Source organism: Cryptomeria japonica, chromosome 8, assembly GCF_030272615.1.
Source record: "Cryptomeria japonica chromosome 8, Sugi_1.0, whole genome shotgun sequence".
NCBI lineage: Eukaryota > Viridiplantae > Streptophyta > Pinopsida > Cupressales > Cupressaceae > Cryptomeria > Cryptomeria japonica.
Genome location: NC_081412.1, coordinates 415,692,927 through 415,714,712, shown reverse-complemented (window position 1 = coordinate 415,714,712; position 21,786 = coordinate 415,692,927). Strand labels below are relative to the sequence as shown.

Here is a 21,786-nt window from a genome sequence, read left to right as displayed (position 1 = left end):
TGGACATTTATAAGAAAGTTTTGATAGAGGTTGTAGATGTGTTACCTAGTGATTTGTATAGGCGGCTAGATGCAAAGAGATTAGCTATTATGGAATTGGATAAGAAAATAAAAGTTGAAAAGTTACTTGCTGTACACCCTGTTAAATCAGCAGAAGAAATTGATGAGTTAATAAGTGAGACTAACAAGACAGTATTTTCCAGTGGTCACCGACATGTATCTTTAATGGCAGGCAGAGTTAATGAGATCATAGAAGAAACAATAGATAATTGGGATATCTTCTTTATGGAGAAAGAGAAGCAAGAAGAACTTAAGAGACCCAAAACTTTTAAGGTCTACCAAAAGGATAAGGACAAAGGTAAAGGCAAGGTAGGTGGACTACCCAACATAAAAGTAATAGACAATTTGCCACCACCTCCTTCTATTACTTCACCGGTTGAGATTGTTGACACACCATCAATTGAGAATATGGAAACCACACATGAGGATACAAATTCTGAATCAGAGATCCTATACACAATGAATATTGATACACAAGAGGTCAATATTGTGGTTGATAAGGAAACCACCAGTGAGAAGAAATATGTGGCTACTAAACCACTGGCTGAAAATATCGCAGTTGAAACACATGAAGAGAAAACAGTGGATAACATTGAGATTAGGATTGAGACACAAACTAAAAAATCAGTTGATCCCCTAGCTTTTGGAATGGTGATTGATACAAACATTGAGAAACCCACAGAGTTAGAGCAACCGACTGCAAAAAATAATGTGAAACCTATTGAGATACCGGTAGTGGATAGTACAGAGGTGCATACTAAGAAACCGACAGTGAATACCACTGAGACTTCATCAGAGAAACCGGTAGTAGAGAGCATAGTGAAACCCACTGAGGTACAGGTTGAGAAACAGGAAGAGAAAAAGGTTGAGTCATAGGTTCATGCAAAGACAGTGCCACCGGCAACTGTTAAGAAACCTAAGCCTTTGTTAGTTGAAATGCAGACACAAACTGACCTACCAGAGGTCAATACAAGCAAAGAGGTTACTCACATCGGCGGAATGTAGATTGTTAAGGTAGTTGGACAATCATCTGGTTCTTCCATGACAGAATTCAGACCAACTAATGTGACAGAGGTATTATTGGATTCAATTAAGAAAATCACAGATTGTAATGCACTAGCATATAAAGCTATAGATGATATCATTCCTATTCTAAAATTGATTGCACCCAAGTGCAATGTGGAAAATAAAGATTCTTTAAGTCAATTAGACACATCGTCTAAGTGTATCACCGGTAACATATTGACAGTGGATCAGATAAATGAGGAGACATTTAGAGAGAAAATGAATAAGGAAAAAGAGAAATTCTTTGATGAGACAATAAAGAAGTGCATGGGACACATTGATACCCTATTATCGGCACTAAGCAAAACAATAATGGAGTTTAAGGAGTTGTATAGAGACACATGCAAGACTAATATCTTGACAGCGGATATAGACAAGGAGATTAGTAAAGTGCAGAAGGAAATAAATGATATAGCTGACAATCTCATTAGTTCCTCCAGACCAATATCAGTTATAGAATAGGAGATAGCTGGTTTTGAGGAGAAAATTGAAAAATTTGAAAAAGAGAAGGAAAGAATAAAGTACAAGGCAAAAGAACTTAAATGCAGACTTGGTCCTAAACTTGATAACCTCATCTCTTTGAGAAAAGAGATCTCAGAGGTACTTGTTCAAGGACTAAAGACACTGGAAGAGAAAATGCATCACCTCACCGATACCATTCAAAGGACTGAAGCAGCATTGAAGGACAGTGATAGGTTCACTCAGAGCCTAAATTTTGCATTAGCAGATCTATTTCAGATTGTAACCAACTAGTTACAAGGTTCTAGCTGAGAACTACACTCAGTTGACATTTTGACAACCTTTGTCATTGATGTCAAAGGGGGAGTAGTAGAGAAGAGAAAAATGATTGACAAAAGAGATCATCTGCTCAGGGGGAGCACACAATTTTGGTAAGATTTTTGGACTTCAATTTTTGGATACAATTTTGGATTTTTCTCATGGGTGTTGCCATCAATGCCAAAGGGGGAGATTGTTGGCATTACATACTCCAATGAGAATTGTAGGTGATTGAAGGTATTGTCATTGATGGAAGCCTTGCAATCCTATGGCACTAATAGGCACCGGCAGTGACAAAGATGATTACCGACACCCTAGCCGATAGGATTTTGATTATTGTATATTGTATTTAATTGTAATATCTTTTTGTAAGCCGACATGGCATATTGTAATAAGACTCATATATAAGTATGAGATCTTGAAAAATACATATAGATAATAGGATGGATATGATGAGAAAATATTAAGGTAGATTTTAGAGTAAGGTTTATGGTTGTTGTATGAGCTTAAACTGGTACTGAACCTGGCATAGCAGATGCTTTTTGTAGCAGTACATCACATAGGATTTCCATAATCCATTTTGTAGGTTAGTGAGACTTCCTTTTGTAATTGAGCAATGAGCTCTAGGCAGTTGGCCTTCCTGCATGTTCAGGCACCACCTATTGTAAGTAATATCCATTCATTGGCCAGTGAGTGAATATTGTGGGTCACAAATCCCACCGAGGTTTTTCCCACACCAGTTTTCCTTGCCAAAAATCTTGTGTTATGGTGTGCTTTCTATGTTGTGTTTATTGTTCATATTTACTACATTAATTCTTATTTACCGGTACACTATTTTGGAATGCAATTTATTTAATAAGGTCAGAAAATCTGTTAATCGGTTAGATACTGATTCACACCCCCCTCTCAGTATCTCTGGGAATCATAACAATATATATGTATGAGATCTTGTAGGTCATTTTGTAAGGAGTGAATGTGAGAGAGAGTAAGTAAATAAGGAAAAGGAAGAATGTTATATGCGAATGCATAAGGCAAATTTTGTATAAGGTTTTGGTTATAGAATGAGCTTAAACCGGTATTGAACCTAGCATAGTTGATGCTGATTTGATGCAGTACATTGTATTGGATTTCATAATCCACTTTTGTAGTTAGTGTGACTCTTATTGAGCAGTGAGCTCTAGGCAGTTGGCCTCTCTACATGTGCAGGCCCCTTATTGTAAGTAATATTTATTCATTGGCTAGTGAGTGAATATTGTGGGTCACAAATCCCACCGAGGTTTTTCCCACACCAGGTTTCCTCGTTAAATATCTTGTGTTATGGTGTGTTCTCTATGTTGTCTCTATTATTCTTATTTGCTGCATTAATTCTTATTTACCGGTACACTATTTTGGGATGCAAAGTTCTTAATAAGTTTAAATATTCTGCTAACCGGTTAGATACTGATTCACCCCCCCTCTCAGTATCTTTGGGACTATCATTAATCCTAACAGCATGCAAAATCCATCGATGATGGTATGTCTACTCAAACATATGTATCATCACTCACTGGTGCATCATGAATGCTAGTATGAGAGTGCAACAAATGTCTACCCACCTGATCTAATGTCATCTCATCCACCTGTGTGGCTATAGTAGCAATACTGGAAAAGATGGACTCTCGAGTGTCATCTGGTACACTATCTGCAGCATGTGCTAGGTCCGCACTCTTGGGTAGAACCACAAGGTTTGGACTAATCAATGCCTATTTATTAATGAGCAGGGGTGCACCTGGTCACCTAAACTTATTTTAAAATATGCCCTTCCCTTGCCCAACATGTTTTAGAAAATCGGTGTAATCAACATCATCCAACAAATGAAACTCTGCAAATAATTATTTGTAGAAATAAAGGGGCAACTCATCCTTTTGGGGCCACCTATGATGAGTGGCTAACCATGTAGGATAGATAAAAGGTGCTACTAGTGCATCCGTCTTGGTAGGCATTTAACCCTTCACCTAGCAAAGGCCTAATAATGAGGAAACATGGTTTTCACATTAACTGTGGAAGCCCTATCATTCACTATGTCCCATTTCACCGTACCACATACACTGCGTGAAAGGGATCTATAGAATTCCTCTGCGTTGACCTCGTCATATGGATTATAATTGTCAACGAGGTCAATCACATGAAGTAGCTCTTGTTTAATAATCTCACCCCTTTGTTTAATTGTTTGATCACGCATGTTTCCCAATGTGATATTTAAATGATCTAAGGCATGTTGGAGTGCCTTTACTGTCTGATTGTAGAGGTGTTGTCTCTCCTGTGGAGTTGTGGAAGACCTATGTGACATCTGCTCACTCCCACGAGGATGAACACTAGGCTCAGAACTACTAGTGTTATGTGATCCAGGCTAATCAGACATGATGTGGGTAATGTATATATATATATATATATATATCTGCACATGTGCAATTATGTAGTACACATTAAACAATAATTAAAAAAGTATACATAAATTTAAATCATTTTAAACATATTTAAACATGTAAATTAAAAAAATTAGATATACAAAAAAGAAATTTAACGTCATAAATGCATACAAGTTAAAGTTTTCTAGATATAAAGACAAATTTAAGATAAATTTCTAGATCTATGCACAAAAGAAATTTAAACAACTATAAATTTAATTTTAAATTTCAATATATGTCTAATTTACAATTACATATATTTGCATATACAATAATTAATTTGAAAATTAGTCAAATTAAGTCAAATTAAGATAAATTAAGTCAAATTAATTTACAATTGCATATATAATTTAATTAATTTCAACATATGTCTTATGTGGTCCTAATAAGTCCTAAGGGGTCACCCATGTGTTAGAACACATGTGTGACTCCTTAGGACCACACAAGACCCCTTGCAACACCATTTGGTCTTATGTGGTCCTAATAGGTCCTAAGGGGTGCACATGTGTCGTAAGGGGCCTTATGTGGTCCTAAGGGGTCACCCATGTGTTAGAACACATGTGTGACCCCTTAGGACAACATAAGACCCCTTGCGACACCATTTGGTCTTATGTGGTCCTAATAGGTCCTAAGGGGTACACATGTGTCGTAAGGGGCCTTGTGTTTCCTAAGGGGTCACCCATGTGTTAGAACCCATGCATGACCCCTTAGGACCACATAAGACCCCTTGCGACACCATTTGGTCTTATGTGGTCCTAATAGGTCCTAAGGGGTGCACATGTGTTGTAAGGGGCCTTGTGTGGTCCTAAAGGGTCACCCATGTGTTAGAACACATGTGTGACCCCTTAGGACCACAAAAGACCCCTTGCGATAACATTTGGTCTTATGTGGTCCTAATAGGTCCTAAGGGGTGTCGTAAGGGGCCTTGTGTGGTCCTAAGGGGTCACCCATGTGTTATAATGCATGTGTGACCCCTTAGGACCATATAAGACCCCTTGGGACCACATAAGACCAGTTGCAACACCATTTGGTCTTATGTGGTCCTAATAGGTCCTAAGGGGTGCACATGTGTCGTAAGGGGCCTTGTGTGGTCCTAAGGGGTCACCCATGTGTTAGAACGCATGCGTGACCCCTTGGGACCACGTAAGACCCCTTGCGACACCATTTGGTCTTATATGGTCCTAATAGGTCCTAAGGGGTGCACATGTGTCGTAAGGGGCCTTGTGTGGTCCTAAGGGATCACCCATGTGTTAGAACACATGTGTGACCCCTTAGGACCACATAAGACCCCTTGTGACACCATTTGGTCTTATGTGGTCCTAATAGGTCCTAAGAGGTGCACATGTGTCGTAAGAGGCCTTGTGTGTCCTAAGGGGTCACCCATGTGTTAGAACCCATGTGTGACCCCTTAGGACTACATAAGACCCCTTGTGACACCATTTGGTCTTATGTGGTCCTAATAGGTCCTAAGGGGTGCACATGTGTCATAAGGGGCCTTGTATGGTCGTAAGGGGTCACCCATGTGTTAGAACGCATGTGTGACCGCTTAGGACCACAAAAGGCCCCTTGCAACACCATTTGGTCTTATGTGGTCCGAATAGGTCCTAAGGGGTGCACGTGTTGTAGGGGGCCTTGTATGGTCCTAAGGGGTCACCCATGTGTTAGAACACATGTGTGACCCCTTAGGACCACATAAGACCCCTTGCGACACCATTTGGTCTTATGTGGTCCTAATAGGTCCTAAGGGGTGCACATGTGTTGTAAGGGGACTTGTGTTATCCTAAGGGGTCACCCATGTGTTAGAACACATGCGTGACCCCTTAGGACCACAAAAGACCCCTTACGACACCATTTGGTCTTATGTGGTCCTAATAGGTCTTAAGGCATGCACATGTGTCGTAAGGGGCCTTGTTTGGTCCTAAGGGGTCATAAAATAATTATATACACCTTAGGATGTATACATACACATACATACATACATACATACATACATACACCTCACGACATGCTATCAAGGGTTGTGTGTGGTCCCGAGGGGTCACACACATATGTATGTCCTAAGACGTATATAATTATTTTATGTGTATTTATGTATGTGTATGTACATGTAGGTATGCACTTGAATTTGTGTATGTATGTAGACCTATGTATGTATGTTTATGTATGTATGTGTATGTATTTTTATGTATGGGTATGTCCTAAGGTGTACATAAAATTATTTTATATGTATGTATGTAGGTAGGTATGTATGTTTCTGTATGTTTGTATGTAGGTTTGTATGTATGTGTATGTATGTATGTAGGTATGTATGTTTATGTATGTATGTAGGTTTGTATGTATGTGTATGTATGTGTGTAGGTATGTATGTATGTATGTGTATTTTTATGTATGTATTTGCATGTATGTGTGTATTTATGTACATGTATGTATTTATTTTCTAATATTCTAAAGTAATATGATAGAATAAATTATATATATATATATATATATTAAAACCTATTTTAAAAAACTTTTAAAAAACTAATTTGCTATCAAAGAATTAATTTTCTATTAAAAACTATATATATTTTTAAATTAATATGATAAAATAAATACATTTAAAAAAATAAAATTAAAAAAAAGGTACTTACCACAGAAACCCTTCCGGCCGAATCTCTGGGAATTTTTGCGCCCTCCTGCTAAACTCCAAGCCACTCAATGCAAAATGAGGGGCTTGGGCGGATTTTGGCTCTTATATAGGGCAAGGGGGTTCTGACTGGAAACACCTTGCCACACGAGGGCTACGTGGCTGCCAAATCGGTTTGGCTGGAACCCTTCTGGCTAGAACAACCATTGTTAGCCTAAAGTACAACACAAATCCATACGATCAGCCACATACATCCAAAGATAAAACATATCCAATCTAAAAGACATCTCAAATGCAAGAAAAATTTGATCAAAAAGCAAAAAAAAAAATCCAAAAGGCTACAAAGGCCCATTACAAGAAAAGAAAAATCAAAAACCGTGTGGGTTCCTAAATTTCTCATAGAAGCAATGTGTTCCAAAGAACCAGAAGGAAAAGAAAAATCAAAATCAATGTGGATTCCCATAAGAACATTATGTCCCAAAGGAAAATCAAAACTAGCATCCTAACTTGCTATTCCAAATGCTTCCCTCAATCATCTATCTACACATGTCCCACTTTCCAAATCTATTCTTCCATCATTTCCTTCATCTATTTTGGGTCCTTATGTCTTGAATTCCACATCCACTCCATCAAAACCTCAAAATCCAAAATCTACTTTTCCTTCATCACTCCACCACCCCTCAAGGTGTGTTCCAACATTGATCTAGAAAACATTTCCATCCCTCCATCCTTGCGTAAGTCATCCAACATCCTATCTATTATCCAACACCTCTTTTTCATCCTTCCACCCCTCCCATTCAATCCTTTGCACAAAACCTTCATCTGTGAAATAGGCATTTGTGTCATTTTGTCACACACTCACCTATACTCAATCTTATGTCCAATCCATTTCGTAGATATATATTCATGAAACACGTTAGAATCCAAGGTTGTTCCTCTTTAACACTATCTTTTGGTTGGGATGTGTACTTGATCCAGAAAAGAATCACTTCTTGTATCTTGATACCGACATCTGTTGATTATTATATCTCACACACTTAATCAATTTCCCTAAGTCATTGTGGTTTCTTAGGTGAAGATGTAGCTAGTGAAAATTTTGAAATCCTGCTTCAATGCCACTGTAATTCTCTAACCCGCATAAGCTTCATTGCTTATGAGCCAATGCACAAAAAAATCAACGACAAGAGAAAAAACAATATCAAAAGATCAAAACAAAAGCATGAGCAAGAAAACAAATACTGAGAAAAGAAAATAAAAAATTCATGAAATGCAATATCAAAATGCTTGACTTTGGGAACATGCGAGTAACTCCATCAGGGCTATGGACACCTAACTGGCAATGGAGTAATATTTATGATATTATAGTGATAAACTCGTCAGAGCTATGGATGCTTGTTGGCAAGGAGGCTCTATCCAGGATGCTTTTGAAGTTAGGATAACTCACGTAGCTAGTCATGTCGGATTCTAAAAAATACAATGATCATATGGAACAGAATGAATGCACTTGCACACATATAGGTAATCAAAGACTAAGTACCTTGATCTAGTTTGGGATTCTTCTTCCCTTTTGAGTATTTTTCCTAGTCAATAGATATGTTTGGTTGAATTTTTCAGAGGTTCTAAGTGTGGGTTGGGTCTCTATCTTTGAAATGTTCAGGAATAATTATTCAGGTGGCACTATAGGTTCTAAAAGAATTTAGACATCACACTTTTGCAAATGAATACCTCTACACTTGGGGGCAAGTTTCATCCACTCTATCCTTCCTACCACATCTCCAATTATCCTTCCTCCAATGTCCATTACCCTATCTACATCCATCTTGTTTTTCCATCTTTGATCTTGGCAAAGCTAAAGATATTCATAAGCATCAGACATCCTCTTTGCTTCACCTTATCAGTACCCTCTAGTCCATATCCTCTATCCTATCTATTCATTGCTTCCATCATCCATCACTATCTATGATTTTTCTTCATCTTATTCATACCCTCTAGTCCATATCCCTTATCCTATCTATTCCTTGCTTCCATCATCCATCACTGTCTATGATCTTACTTCACCTTATCCATACCCTCTAGTCCATATCCATTCATTTCATCATCCATTACTATCTATGATCTTGCTTCTCCTATCCATATCCTATTTTCATCCATATCGCCTTTTTCCAAAAAAAAAAACTTTCAAAAAAAATAAAAAATAAAAAACAATAAAAAGTCCTAAAAAAAAGCCCTAAAATTGAAAAATCACAAAAGATAATAAAATATCCAAAAAAATCCAAAAAACATCAAATAAACTTTGAAAAACTCTAAAAACGAAAAAAACAATAAAAAATCCAAAAACAATCTATCAATCACAATTCACAATAAATTATCCTTTACAAAAACAAACATTTAAGCAAACACAACTATCACATCATGCAAAACATTGAGCTTAACAAATCATGCATCAACTACGACTTAATTGATCAATTGCATATTTCATTGTGGAATCTGGATTGCTTGGTTTTGCCCATACCTTTGACAACGTCTCCCTCCCCCTCTCTTTTAAAATTATTTTATTATAAAAGTTTTTGGTAATTTTATTTTATCTTCGAAGAAAAAAATCGTTATACTTTCCTACCTATTGCTGTATGGGGCAAGCATCCTCACTTTGATGGTAGCGGTTTCGCTCGTGTTAGTGGTTTTGCTCTTGCCGTGTAGTGGTTTTGCTCTTGTTTTTAACTGGACTTGGCCTTGTAGACTTTATCATCTTGATGTTTTTTTGGCTTAGCCCGACATAAACTCTAAGAGTGTTCCATATAATTCTCTGTGCAGTTCAACCCGATTCCATGGCCGCAAGTAGTTCGTCTTCAACAGGTCTGAGACTAAGCGTTAAGGAGTTAGGAATTACCCCAACATCCTCAGCGGTTGGCATTGTGCCGTATGATGTATTCATTAACTTTCGGGGATGTGATGTTAGAAAAACGTTGGCTTCCACTTTATACCGGACACTGTGTGGCATGGGATTGAGTGTTTTTGTGGATTACGAAGTCAGCGAACCCGGTGATAATATTGCAGCAGAAATTGAAAGTGCAATACTAAATTCTTCACTTTATGTTGCAATATTCTCAAAGAATTACGCACGATCCCCCTGGTGCATGGCCGAGCTATCATTAATACTGCAAACCGGCAAAACTATTATTCCTGTTTTCTACCATGTTGAACCTTCTGATATGCGATTGGAGACTGGAGGATTTTATGCTCAGGCCTTTCTAGGTTATGAGGGAAATAAGAAAAGATACAGCTCAGAAAAGCTCCAACAATGGAGGATGGCACTTCACAACGTTTCACTGTATCCCGGCTACTTGGTTAAAACTGCTGAGTAAGTTTGAAACAACCTTTCTATTTATCAAAACTTACATCTCATGCATTCCGTCTATGCTTAGTTTATGCATTTCTGGTATATCATATAATTAAGCTAAGTAACATTTTTTGTAGAGACGAGAAAAAGATAACGGAGACTATTGCTAATTCTATATGGAAGACTGTGAAAATGGTACCACTTCTTGTAGCTAGAGACACCTTTGGGCTTGATGAAGTTGTAGATGAATTTGAAAGAAGCCTGCTTGAATCTACGCGGAGCCAAAAGGTAGAGATCGTGGGAATCGTTGGTATTGGCGGGTCTGGTAAAACGACACTGGCCAAAGCGATCTATGACAGATATTTCACTTCAATTTCCAGGTCCAGTTTTATTTCTAGTGTAAGAGATGCTAAAACAGATCTGCGTGAGCTACAAAAAAAATTACTAGACGAGCTCCGTCTCAAATATTCTTCATTTTTCACAGTGGAGAGAGGCAGAAGTGTTCTGGCGGGTTGTATGAGTGATGTTCGTGTGCTCATCGTTTTGGACGATGTGGATCGTGTGGATCAGTTGGATGACTTAATGCCAGCAAAGGAAACGCTTGGATCGGGTAGTTTGATTATAGTTACAACGCGCGAATTGGGCGTCCTTACCTCCTGGGGCATCTCTTCCATTTATAAAATGGGAATGATGAGATTACCTCATGCCAGAAAGCTTTTCTGCCGGCATGCTTTCTTACAGCCTGTGCCACTGGAGGGATTTGAAGATTTAGTTGAAAAATTCTTAAGCAAATGCAATGGGTTGCCTTTGTGGGTTAAGGTTTTGGGAGGAGACCTTTATGACAAGTCTAAAAATTACTGGGAGAGTCAGTTGGATAAGATCACCAGAATATTGCCCGAGAACATTAGACAGTGTTTGAAGATAAGTTATGATTCGCTAGATCAAGAAGAGCAAGAAATATTCTTGGATATTGCTTGTTTCTTTATTGGAGAAAAGAAAAGTTTGGCTATTGCAGTATGGGATGGATCTGGGTGGAATGGTGAGAACAGTTGGCAGGTGCTTGAGAATAAGTGCCTTGTTGAGATCGATGGACAGAATCGAATAAGAATGCACGATCACCTTCGCGATTTAGGAAGAGAAATCGCAGTTCAACACTTACCCCATCGTCTTATCTCACAAGGAGAAATTGCTGATATTCTGACACCTTCTCAGGTGAGTTTAACATTTTCTTTTACTAGATGAGGAGTCAGAGAAACCTTGCTTATCTGTTTCTATTTCTTCCTTCACAAATTTATACTCTTTTAAGTTTTTACATTTTCAATCAGGAAATTACACCGATCCGAGGAATAATGACCACTACAACTCAATTTATTGCATCCTCAGCCCATGAGGAGTTTCCTAGATGTTCCTCTCATTTCCAGGCGCCCTTTATGGAGTGTGTGGAGCTTATGAAAGGAGTTTCCTCGCTTAAACTTCTTGCTGTCACAGAAAATGATTTTACAGAAGAATTTGCCACACTATCAAGAGACCTTGTGTGGCTTCGGTGGTTTGATTTCAAACATTCGAATCTTCCATCATGGCTTTCACTGGTAAATTTGAGAGTCTTAGAGCTTTTTGGCACTTCCAGCTTGAATGAATTATGGAAGGATAATACACATGTAAGTATGTTGCTTTGCTGTTAATTTTAAAATCACACTTTCAAGTTACAACCATGTTATCCGTCTAAATAAAACCGAAACAAAAATTTATTGCAGGCCCCGTTGCAACTGAGAGAGCTACGTATCACTACTAGTTGGGGCAGTAGTTTGGAAAGGTTTCCAAGTTCAATATCATGTCTGAAGTATTTGAAGAAGCTCTCCTTCATTGGTTATTTTGGAGAAGAGTTTCGCATAGAAAGATTGCCAGAGGAGTTTTGTGATCTTCAATCACTAGAGCACCTAGAACTGCGGCATTGCAAGCTGATGTCAACGCTACCCATCCGTTTCGGGGAGTTAACAAATTTGCGGTATATAGATTTGTGCTCTTCTGAGGAACTAAGGATGTTGCCGGATTCGTTTAAGATGCTGAGACATCTGCAATATCTGGATTTATCAGGTTGTAGGAAACTCCAGATCCCAACTGACATTCTTCAAAACATGACAAAGCTACAGAAATTGAACTTTTCAGGATGCCACAGATTGTTTGAGCTTCCTTGTCATATCACAAAACAGACGTACTTGAGAGAGCTCCATGTTCGAGATACCTGCTTAAGGGATGCACCAGATACCATCGTTCAACTTCGAAACTTGCAAACGCTAAGGATTGGGAGTCCACTTTTGAAAAGCTTGCCAGCCTCTATTGGGGGTTTGTCCTCTTTGACTTGTCTGGAAATCGATGATTGCTTAAAATTGGAATCTTTACCCGATTCTGTTGGGCATTTAAATCAGTTACAATACCTAAGCATAAAGTTGTTGGCCATCATGTCTTTGCCAAAGTCAATTTGCCAATTGACAAATCTTCAGACTCTGGAGATTTCTGACTGCCCAATAAGTGAATTGGATTTGGTATCTGGAAATGCTTCTTTCATGCCTCACCTCAAGGCAATTTCTCTAACAAAAACGTCTTTATCCAGGATATCAATCTCTAAAGAACGTTGCCCAGAACTCCAGACTCTCCTACTTCAGCAAAATGATAACTTAGTTGAGATTGAAATTCTGGGTCAGCCTTAAACTCCACACACCAAGAAACATATTAAGTCTAGAGAATGTCAGTAAATTCTTAGTGTTTAACACTTTTAAGTCTAGAAGTCAAAGCTTAGTGTGTGTGATTTAAGCTTTCTGTTGGATAAGCTTCAGAATTTTGAAGTATCTGGATGCCTGAGTGAGAGCTGTCAGACTAAAAATCTGTCTCTGTAGTTGACCCAACTTCCAAGTAGGTTTCGATTTGCTTGAAAAATCTACCTATCTTGTTGGCAAAGATAAGGGGCATTGTGATGTCTACCATTGTATAAGCTTGCATTAGAAATAACATTTATTTTCTTTATGACTTTTCTTTCAAAAGAAGGCTTGTCTTAAAAATTCAAATCAATCCCTTCATTATTTAGTTGGCAAATGAATGGACCAAAACTTCTTAAACCACGACGAAAGTGTGTTTACAATTAAAATTTATCTTTCCTTGCAATTTGTTGTAGCTGTAATATTAAATGATGCTGACTTCGTCCACCATGACCCTGCAGCTAGAAGTTGCAACAATTACCGAAGACTTGATATTACGAGCCAAGTTTATTGCTTAATTTCACAAAAAAAAATTCCACTTTTCGATCTCTTTAGTTAAGATCATACCTAAAATAGAATTGATTTCAAATTAGGATTTCACTTTTAAGTATATGTTGAAAAGAAATGAACTATATAATGTTGTGTAAATTTCAAACGTTAAAGGCATAAATAATCTAGAGTGCATTTCATAGAGCACATCTTGCATATATACTATCTATATTGAATGTACCATGTCATACATGGTTAAAATAAATGTTTCATACTAGATGTAACACCAATCATGACTCAACATCAATAGAGTGCTCTTATTATGAATGTTTGAGTGTCATAACACCACATAGGGATCCCCATACCATCCTTACTAATATGAATATTGTATCTATCACATATTTATTCATGATTTTCCTTAGTGAGCAAAATGAACACCACAATCAGATCATATACAATACTTCTAATAGTTTGAGCTTACTTTCCTATCATTTGATGCATTTACTATCCTTTCATGTAGTCATATTCTTTATTTTTCATAGTTTGAGCATTGCATAGTGTTATCTAAAAGATTTCACACATGCATGATTATCATGCTATATTTCATGTTCTCACCTCACCTATAAATTGCTTGCATCCAATGTAATCAACCGATTGGATGGGGGTATACGTTTTCATTAATGCTTCTATGATTAAGATTACATAATAAATAAGATGACACATATTACATCTAAGTGGATAATCTTAAGAACTTCTAGTCAAATAAGGAGATAGCATGCCTAATCTCTAACTTTTCAATGTATAGCATGCCTTGTATTTTGTGCTTGCCTTTTATTGTGTGGCCCATAGGCTATTCTTTACATATTAAATTTCCTTCATTTGTAGGCTTAGTGGAGTGATCATATCAAGGAAAGGTCATAGTGACTTCTAGCTTCATTCATTACTTTATATAGATTTCTTATGGGCTTTGAGAGTGAATATTTACTTTCATGTTTGTTGAAAATGTTTTCTTTGAAATATACATCCATATATATTTATGGACACCTTAAAGTGGGACTAAAATGTAGTGGAGATATTAGAATATCCATGCCATTTCCCATTCAATTTTTCATTTACTTTCATAGTAGTGTCTAAATACATTAACATAGCAAAAAAGTGGCACCCTAGTGTTATGTTTTTGTCATAGTACATGCTTTCTATATACATTCTTAATTTACCCTCATTTGAACCATACATTCATTCATCCACCTTGAAATCAACACTATTTTATCCTTACAGGACTTACTCTTACACTTAACACTCTACATTCACTCCTTCAACTTGAAACTAACATTTACAAGCCTACTCACTACACACTCATGTAACATGTTGCTATGTCATATTATTTAAAGATACTCATAACCTTATTTTCATATCCTAGAAATCAGAAGCACTTTTAAGCATAATCATTCATACATTTTAATTTAGAGCACTAAAAGGAATAAAAGAATCTAAGTGATCACTTTAGGTCATTTGTATTCCTTCTTCATGTATTTGATCTTTATATGTAGCAATTAATTTGGTCCTCCATGAGAATTGACTAGACAAGCCTTCATTTGTGGCACTAGAGAATTCTCAAATTGCATTTATAAACACCCTTGACCTTATAGAGTTTTAGATTCTAGAAAGCAAGAGGAGTGAATTGTAGTAGTCTCAATATTTTTCATTAGTTAGATATTTTTTGTGCATCCTAACTTTGACCCTACAAGACATGTGCTAGTCTCGTCCCAATTCCTAGTGTGAGCTCATGACAAGAAATAGTCCTCATAGTTTGGTGATTCATAAATTGCATAACAAAAGTGAGAATAACTTAGTTGTCTTCATCCTTCAATGATCTATTTCCAAGTTAAGTACACTAACCATCTTATTTAAGTTAGGTAATAATGTATAATTCACAACATCTTGCTTTAGATTAGTTTGTTATTTATGCTTTTTTCCTAGTGGGGAGATCACCATCTTACAATTGTACTAGTGGGGGCTGCTTTAATGTCCTCCTTACCTTCCTACCTACAATCCTTTGGCTTGAATACTTCTATTTATCACCTTCTATCTCCTGCTACAAGACATCTTCTTTTGCCTCCTATATTCCTTTAGTGTACTCCTCCAACTTGAATGTTTCACCTACTTCTTACTTCCTCTCTCTCCACCTATAAGGCATCTACTCTTCCTTTGAATCCTCCCCTAGTTTAAATGTTCCACCGACTTCCTAGCTCTCTTTCCTCTAACTTGAATGTTTCTCTCTCTACTTGTAGGGCCTCTACTCCTTGTCCTCTCCTCCATATTCCTTTTGCACTCTTCCCGCACACTACATAGGTGTCACCTATGGAAATGATACATACCTACTAATTGTGTGAGACCTTCAATTCAATTCAACACACCTATGAATACTAAGATGTCACTTAGACAAATTTGAACCATATGACTTGACCACTTAACCACAATCCCTTTAACATTAGTTTATACTTATCAGACTTATTTATCCTTAAATATTTTATTTGCTTATAAATTTATATTAGTTTCATAAATAAGTTAGATCATAATTGATTACGATTTTGAAGGAATACACTTTCATAATCAGCTCTTGACGGCGCTTTCACCAAAAATTCGTTTCGTCTCTTCGACGGTGTTAGCTGCAAGATGTTGCCGAGCAGTTTCCTTTGTCGTCTTATATTTGCCCTCTTTTTAATCAAATCAATTACAATTACACACCATGTTTTTGTACATTTCATTGTGAACGCTTGGTTTTGCCCATACCACTCTCTGCCTCTTTAGCTCTCGCCCTCGCCCTCACCACTCTTTCCTAAGCAACGCCGACGTTCCATATTCTCTTTGCAGTTCAATTCAATTCCATGGCAACAGGTCTGAGACTAGACGTTAGTGAGTTAGGAATAACCCCAACATCATCAGTGGTTGGCATTGTTCCGTATGATGTATTCATTAACTTTAAGGGATCCGATGTTAGAGAAACGTTGGCTGCCACTTTATACCAGGCACTCAGTGCCATGGGATTGAGTGTTTTTATGGATTACGAAGTCAGTGAACCCGGTGATAATATTGCAACTGAAATTGAAAATGCAATATTAAATGCTTCTCTTCATATTGCAATATTCTCAACGAACTATGCAGAATCGCCCTTTTGCTTGGCCGAGCTATCATTGATGCTGAAAACTGGCAAAACTATTGTTCCTATTTTCTACGATGTTGAACCTCACCATCTTCGATTGGGGGTTCACTCAGTTTACGCCGAGGCATTTTCACGTCATATATACAGCTCAGAAAAGCTTCAGGAGTGGAGAATGGCACTTCGCAACATCTCATTCTATTCTGGCTACATGATTACACCTGCTGGGTAAATTTGAAACAACCTTTATTTATTTAAAAACTTACATCTCGTGCATTCCGTCTCTGGTTAGTTTATACATTTCTGGTATATTGTATAAGTTGAGTGACATTTGTTGTAGAGACGAGAAAAAGATAACGGAGACTATCGCGAATTCTATATTGAAGACAATAAGAATGGTACCACTTCTTGTAGCTAGAGACACCGTTGGGCTCAATGAAAATGTAGATGAATTTGAAAGAAGCCTGCTTGAACCTTTGCGGAGCCAAAAAGTGCAGATTGTGGGAATCGTTGGTATTGGCGGGTCTGGTAAAACAACACTCGCCAAAGCCATCTATGACAGATATTTCTCTTCAATTCTGAGGTCCAGTTTTGTTTTCAGTGTAAGAGATACCGAAGCTAAAACCCATTTGCGTGAGTTGCAAAAAAATTTACTAGAGGAGCTCCATCTCAAATATCCCCCATTTCTCACAGTAGAGGAAGGCACAAGTGTCCTGGGACGTTGTTTGAGAAATGTTCGTGTGCTCATCGTTTTGGACGATGTGGATCGTGTGGATCAGCTGGACGGCTTATTACCAGCAAAGGAAACGCTTGGTTCAGGTAGTCTGATTATAGTTACAACTCGGGAAATGGACGTACTTACTTCCTGGGGCATCTCTTCCATTTATAAAATGGGAATGATGAGATTATCTCATGCCAGGCAGCTTTTTTGTCGGCACGCTTTCTCACAGCCTGTACCGTCGGAGGAATTTGAAGATTTAGTTGAAAAATTCTTAAGCAAATGCAATGGGTTGCCTTTATCCGTTAAGGTTTTCGGAGGAGAGCTTTATGGCAAGTCTAAAAATTACTGGGAAAGTCAGTTGGATAAGATCTCCAGAATATTGCCCGACAACATTAGACAGTGTATGAAGATAAGCTATGATTCGCTTGACCAAGAAGAGCAGGAGATTTTCTTGGATATTGCTTGTTTCTTTATTGGGGAAAAGAAAAGTTTGGCTATTGCAGTATGGAATGGATCTGGGTGGAATGGTGAGCACAGTTGGCAGGTGCTTGAGAATAAGTGCCTTGTTGAGATCGATGGGCAGAATCGAATAAGAATGCATGATCACCTTCGCGACTTAGGAAGAGAAATCGCAATTCAACATTCACCCTATCGTCTTATGTCGCAAGGACAAATTACGAATGTTCAGACAATTACGAATGTTCAGACACGTTCTCAGGTATGGTTAATATTCTCTTAAACGAGCTGCAAAGTAATCTGTTTTTATTTCTGCTTTCGGAAATTTATATTGTTTTAAGTTTTTACATTTTCAATCAGGAAACCACGCTGATTCGAGGAATAATTGCCGCCACAACTCAATTTGCTGCATCCTCAGCCCATGGCGAGTTTCCTAGATGTTCTTTTCATTTCCAGGCGCCTTTTAAGGAGTGCATGGAGCTTATGAAAGGGGTTTCCTCGCTTAAACTTCTTGCTGTCACAGAAAATGATTTTACAGAAGAATTTGCTACACTATCAAAAGAGCTTCTGTGGGTTCGTTGGTTCGATTTCAAACACTCAAATCTTCCACCATGGCTTTCGTTGGCAAAGTTGAGAGTCTTAGAGCTTTTTGACGCTTCCAGCTTGAATGGATTATGGGAGGATAATGCAAATGTAAGTATATTGATATGCTGTTCATTTTAAAACCATACTTTCGAGTTACAACCACGTTATCCGTCTAAATAAAACTGAATCAAAAATTTATTGCAGCTCCCATTGCAGCTGAGAGAACTGCGTATCACTACTAGTTGGGGCAGTAGTTTCGAAAGGTTTCCGAGCTCAATATCACGTCTGAAGTATTTGAAGAAGCTCTCCTTCATTGGTTATCTTGGAGAAGAGTTTCGCATAAAAAGATTGCCAGAGGAGTTTTGTGATCTTCAATCTCTGGAGCTACTAGAACTGCGCCATTGCAAGCTGCTGTCAACGCTACCCATCCGTTTCGGGGAGTTAACAAATTTACGGCATATAGATCTGTGCTCTTCTGAGGAACTAAGGATGTTGCCAGATTCGTTTAAGATGCTGAGGGACCTGCAATATCTGGATTTATCAGGCTGTAGGAAGCTCCGGATACAAACTGAAATTCTTGAAAACATGACAATGTTACAGAAGTTGGACTTTTCGGGATGCCGCAGATTGTTTGAGCTTCCTTGTCATATCACTAAACAGACGTACTTGGAAGAGTTGAATGTTCGAGATACCTGTTTAAGGGACGTACCAGATACCATCATTCAACTAAGGAAATTAGAGAAGTTAAGGATTGGTAGTCCGCTCTTGAGAAGTTTGCCAGCCACTATTGGGGGTTTGTCCTCTTTGACTTGTCTGGAAATCGATGATTGCTTAAACTTGGAATCTTTACCTGACTCTCTTGGCCATTTAAATCGCTTACAATACCTAGGGATAAAGTTGTCGGCCATCATGTCTTTGCCAAAGTCAATTTGCCAATTGAGAAATCTTCAGACTCTGGAGATATCTGACTGCCCAATAAGTGAATTGGATTTGGTATCTGGAAATACTTCTTTCATGCCTAACCTCAAGGCCATTTCTCTAACAAAGACGTATTTATCCAGGATATCAATTTCTAAAGATCGCTGCCCGGAACTCCAGACTCTCCAACTTCAGCAAAATGACAACTTAGTTGAGATTGAAATTCTGCCCGGGTATTTGCCGTCTCATTAAGCTTCAGAATTTTGAAGTATCTAGGCGCACGAGTGAGAGCTATTAGACTGAAATTTATCTCTGTGGTTGGTCCAACTTCCATCTGTCCGACTTAAGTATCTTGGATTTGCTCGAAAAATCTAGCTATCTTGTTGTCGGCGAAGATTACGGGCACTGAGATGTCTACCATTGTATAAACTTTCATTGGAAATACCATTTATTTTCTCTATGGCTTTTCTTCCGAAAGAAGGCTTATCTTAGAAATTCAAATCAATCCCTTCATTATTTTAATTGACAAATGAATGGACCAAAACTCGTTAAAATCAAGAAGATGGTTTTCATTTTAGAAGTATGTTGACAATTAAAATTTGTCCTTCCTTGCAATTTATCCGAGCCATAGGATTAAGTGATTAAGTGATGTCGATTTAGTCCACCATGATCTTTTAGCTAGAGTTTTAAAAATTATTGAAGATATGATATTACAAGCAAAATTTATTGCTTAATTTCACAAAATAATTTTCCAAGAGTCTCTTTGGTTAAGAACATGATCAAAATAGGATTGATTTTAAATGATGATTTCAATCTTTTAAGTATATGTCAAAATAAAATGAATTATTTGTTGTTGGGTAAAGTTTCAAATATTAAAGGCATAAATGGTTTAGAGTGTAGTTTTGTTAGAATTTGTTATTTTCTTGTGTAATCAATCATTTGTTAGTAAATAGTCCGTAAGTTTGAATTTGAAATCAAAAGGAAATTTTGGTGGAAACAAGATAAAATTAAACAAAAGAATGTTTATGTAATAGTTAGAGAGTTTATTGAGAACAACTAATAGAATTTTTGTTATAGTAACAAAAGTTAGACTGGGAATAGAAGGGAAAAGTTGCAGCAATAGTATGTAGTTGTGGACAAAAAGAATTGTGTAGTTCCAAATATTTGCAAAAATCAGTTGTAATTTTAGTTTCAAAGCAATTATAGAAGATTTGTTTAATCATATTGCAATCTTTGTTTGAAAGTAATTTTATAAATGCCATTTCTATGATTAATAGAACCATTTGTTTGCCTCCATTGATATTTATAACTCTTTATTTCATTTCATGACCAACAAGTCTATTTGTGTTTGTGTTTTGTGTGTGATTTACTTTGAATTTTATCCCCTCTGTTGTGCTCTCTACCTATTTTTTTAGGATTCAATTCCAAGCATTGGTATTAGAGCCATAGGTTCCAGAGAGCCCTAAGTCTAGAATGTTTTGGGCATTAGTTTTCTCAATTTAGAGATTTATTTGAATTGTAGACATGGTTAGAGAAGAGATTAAGAGTTGACGATGTTGCGTAAGTGGAAGCTAAACCCATAACAATTAAAAATTGTATCACAAATTAGTTGTGAAGAAGTAACGAATAAAATGATATAGACTAATAGAATAACACACAAGAAACATATTTACATGGTAAAACCTTGACAATATACTAATGAAACATTCACAGAACAAGGTAGCAATATTATTTTGTGTGAAGAAAATAATTACAAACTTCACAATTGCTACTATGGACCTAGATGATAGTGGGGGGTACCTATTGATGACCTTGAATGTGAACCTATGGATGAAAAGGAAAAGATGGTCACTCTTGAGATGCTTGGTAGAAAAAACCACCCAGATGGGTAGCTAGTAAATACAAAACCAACATCAAGTTGATCTCCAAGGTCAAACCCCTCACCAAAAAGAAAAAGCTAGTGGTAAAGGATCACAGCCTGAATATTATGGACTAAGGGGTTAAACTAGACATCCCTATCAACGTCCAGAAAGATAATCAGGGGGAAAATGGTAGTCTAATGAATCTTGTCATGGAAGCCACCAGAAGCCAGGAGCGCTGCTGGAAGTGGGTCGAGTGTGAAATCGACACCCTCAAGACAGGGGTTAAAGAAATAATTGACATTTTCACTGCTTCCCCTGAACCCAGCAAGACAGAAAAACTCAAGATCATGACTCAAAAACTCTCTCCGAATGTTGAGGTTATGAAATGTAACCATGAAGAGAGGATTGATAAGGTGGAACAATCCATGAATGAGATTAAGAAAAATATCAAGAATCTAGTCAACATTAGTAAAGAAGCCATGAACAACAACATTGAGGGGCTTGGAAAGATTAACGAGATGGTTGTTGATT

General features: G+C 37.4%; 2 protein-coding genes across 2 annotated transcripts; both read left to right on the top strand.

The window, feature by feature from the left end:
* The first annotated feature begins 9,799 nt into the window (after positions 1–9,799).
* Positions 9,800–13,264, top strand: LOC131028598 (disease resistance protein RPV1-like). Its single transcript, XM_057958911.2, has 4 exons — positions 9,800–10,332; positions 10,449–11,523; positions 11,637–11,969; positions 12,066–13,264. The coding sequence occupies exons 1-4, from the start codon at positions 9,800–9,802 to the stop codon at positions 13,017–13,019; spliced, it is 2,895 nt and encodes a 964-aa protein (XP_057814894.2). The 3' UTR covers positions 13,020–13,264.
* A 3,177-nt stretch (positions 13,265–16,441) lies between these two features.
* On the top strand, positions 16,442–19,645 carry LOC131028600 (disease resistance protein RPV1-like). Its single transcript, XM_057958912.2, has 4 exons — positions 16,442–16,941; positions 17,054–18,152; positions 18,251–18,583; positions 18,680–19,645. Exons 1-4 carry the CDS (start codon positions 16,442–16,444, stop codon positions 19,643–19,645), a joined length of 2,898 nt encoding a protein of 965 aa, XP_057814895.2.
* The last annotated feature ends 2,141 nt before the right edge of the window (positions 19,646–21,786 follow it).

Bases quoted from the DNA above. Each gene is read 5' to 3' on its own strand.
- LOC131028598 (XM_057958911.2), top strand. From the start codon at position 9,800: ATGGCCGCAAGTAGTTCGTCTTCAACAGGTCTGAGACTAAGCGTTAAG. The intron at 10,333-10,448 runs GTAAGTTTGAAA...CATTTTTTGTAG, and splicing joins TACTTGGTTAAAACTGCTGA to AGACGAGAAAAAGATAACGG. The intron at 11,524-11,636 runs GTGAGTTTAACA...ATTTTCAATCAG, and splicing joins ATATTCTGACACCTTCTCAG to GAAATTACACCGATCCGAGG.
- LOC131028600 (XM_057958912.2), top strand. From the start codon at position 16,442: ATGGCAACAGGTCTGAGACTAGACGTTAGTGAGTTAGGAATAACCCCA. The intron at 16,942-17,053 runs GTAAATTTGAAA...CATTTGTTGTAG, and splicing joins TACATGATTACACCTGCTGG to AGACGAGAAAAAGATAACGG. The intron at 18,153-18,250 runs GTATGGTTAATA...ATTTTCAATCAG, and splicing joins ATGTTCAGACACGTTCTCAG to GAAACCACGCTGATTCGAGG.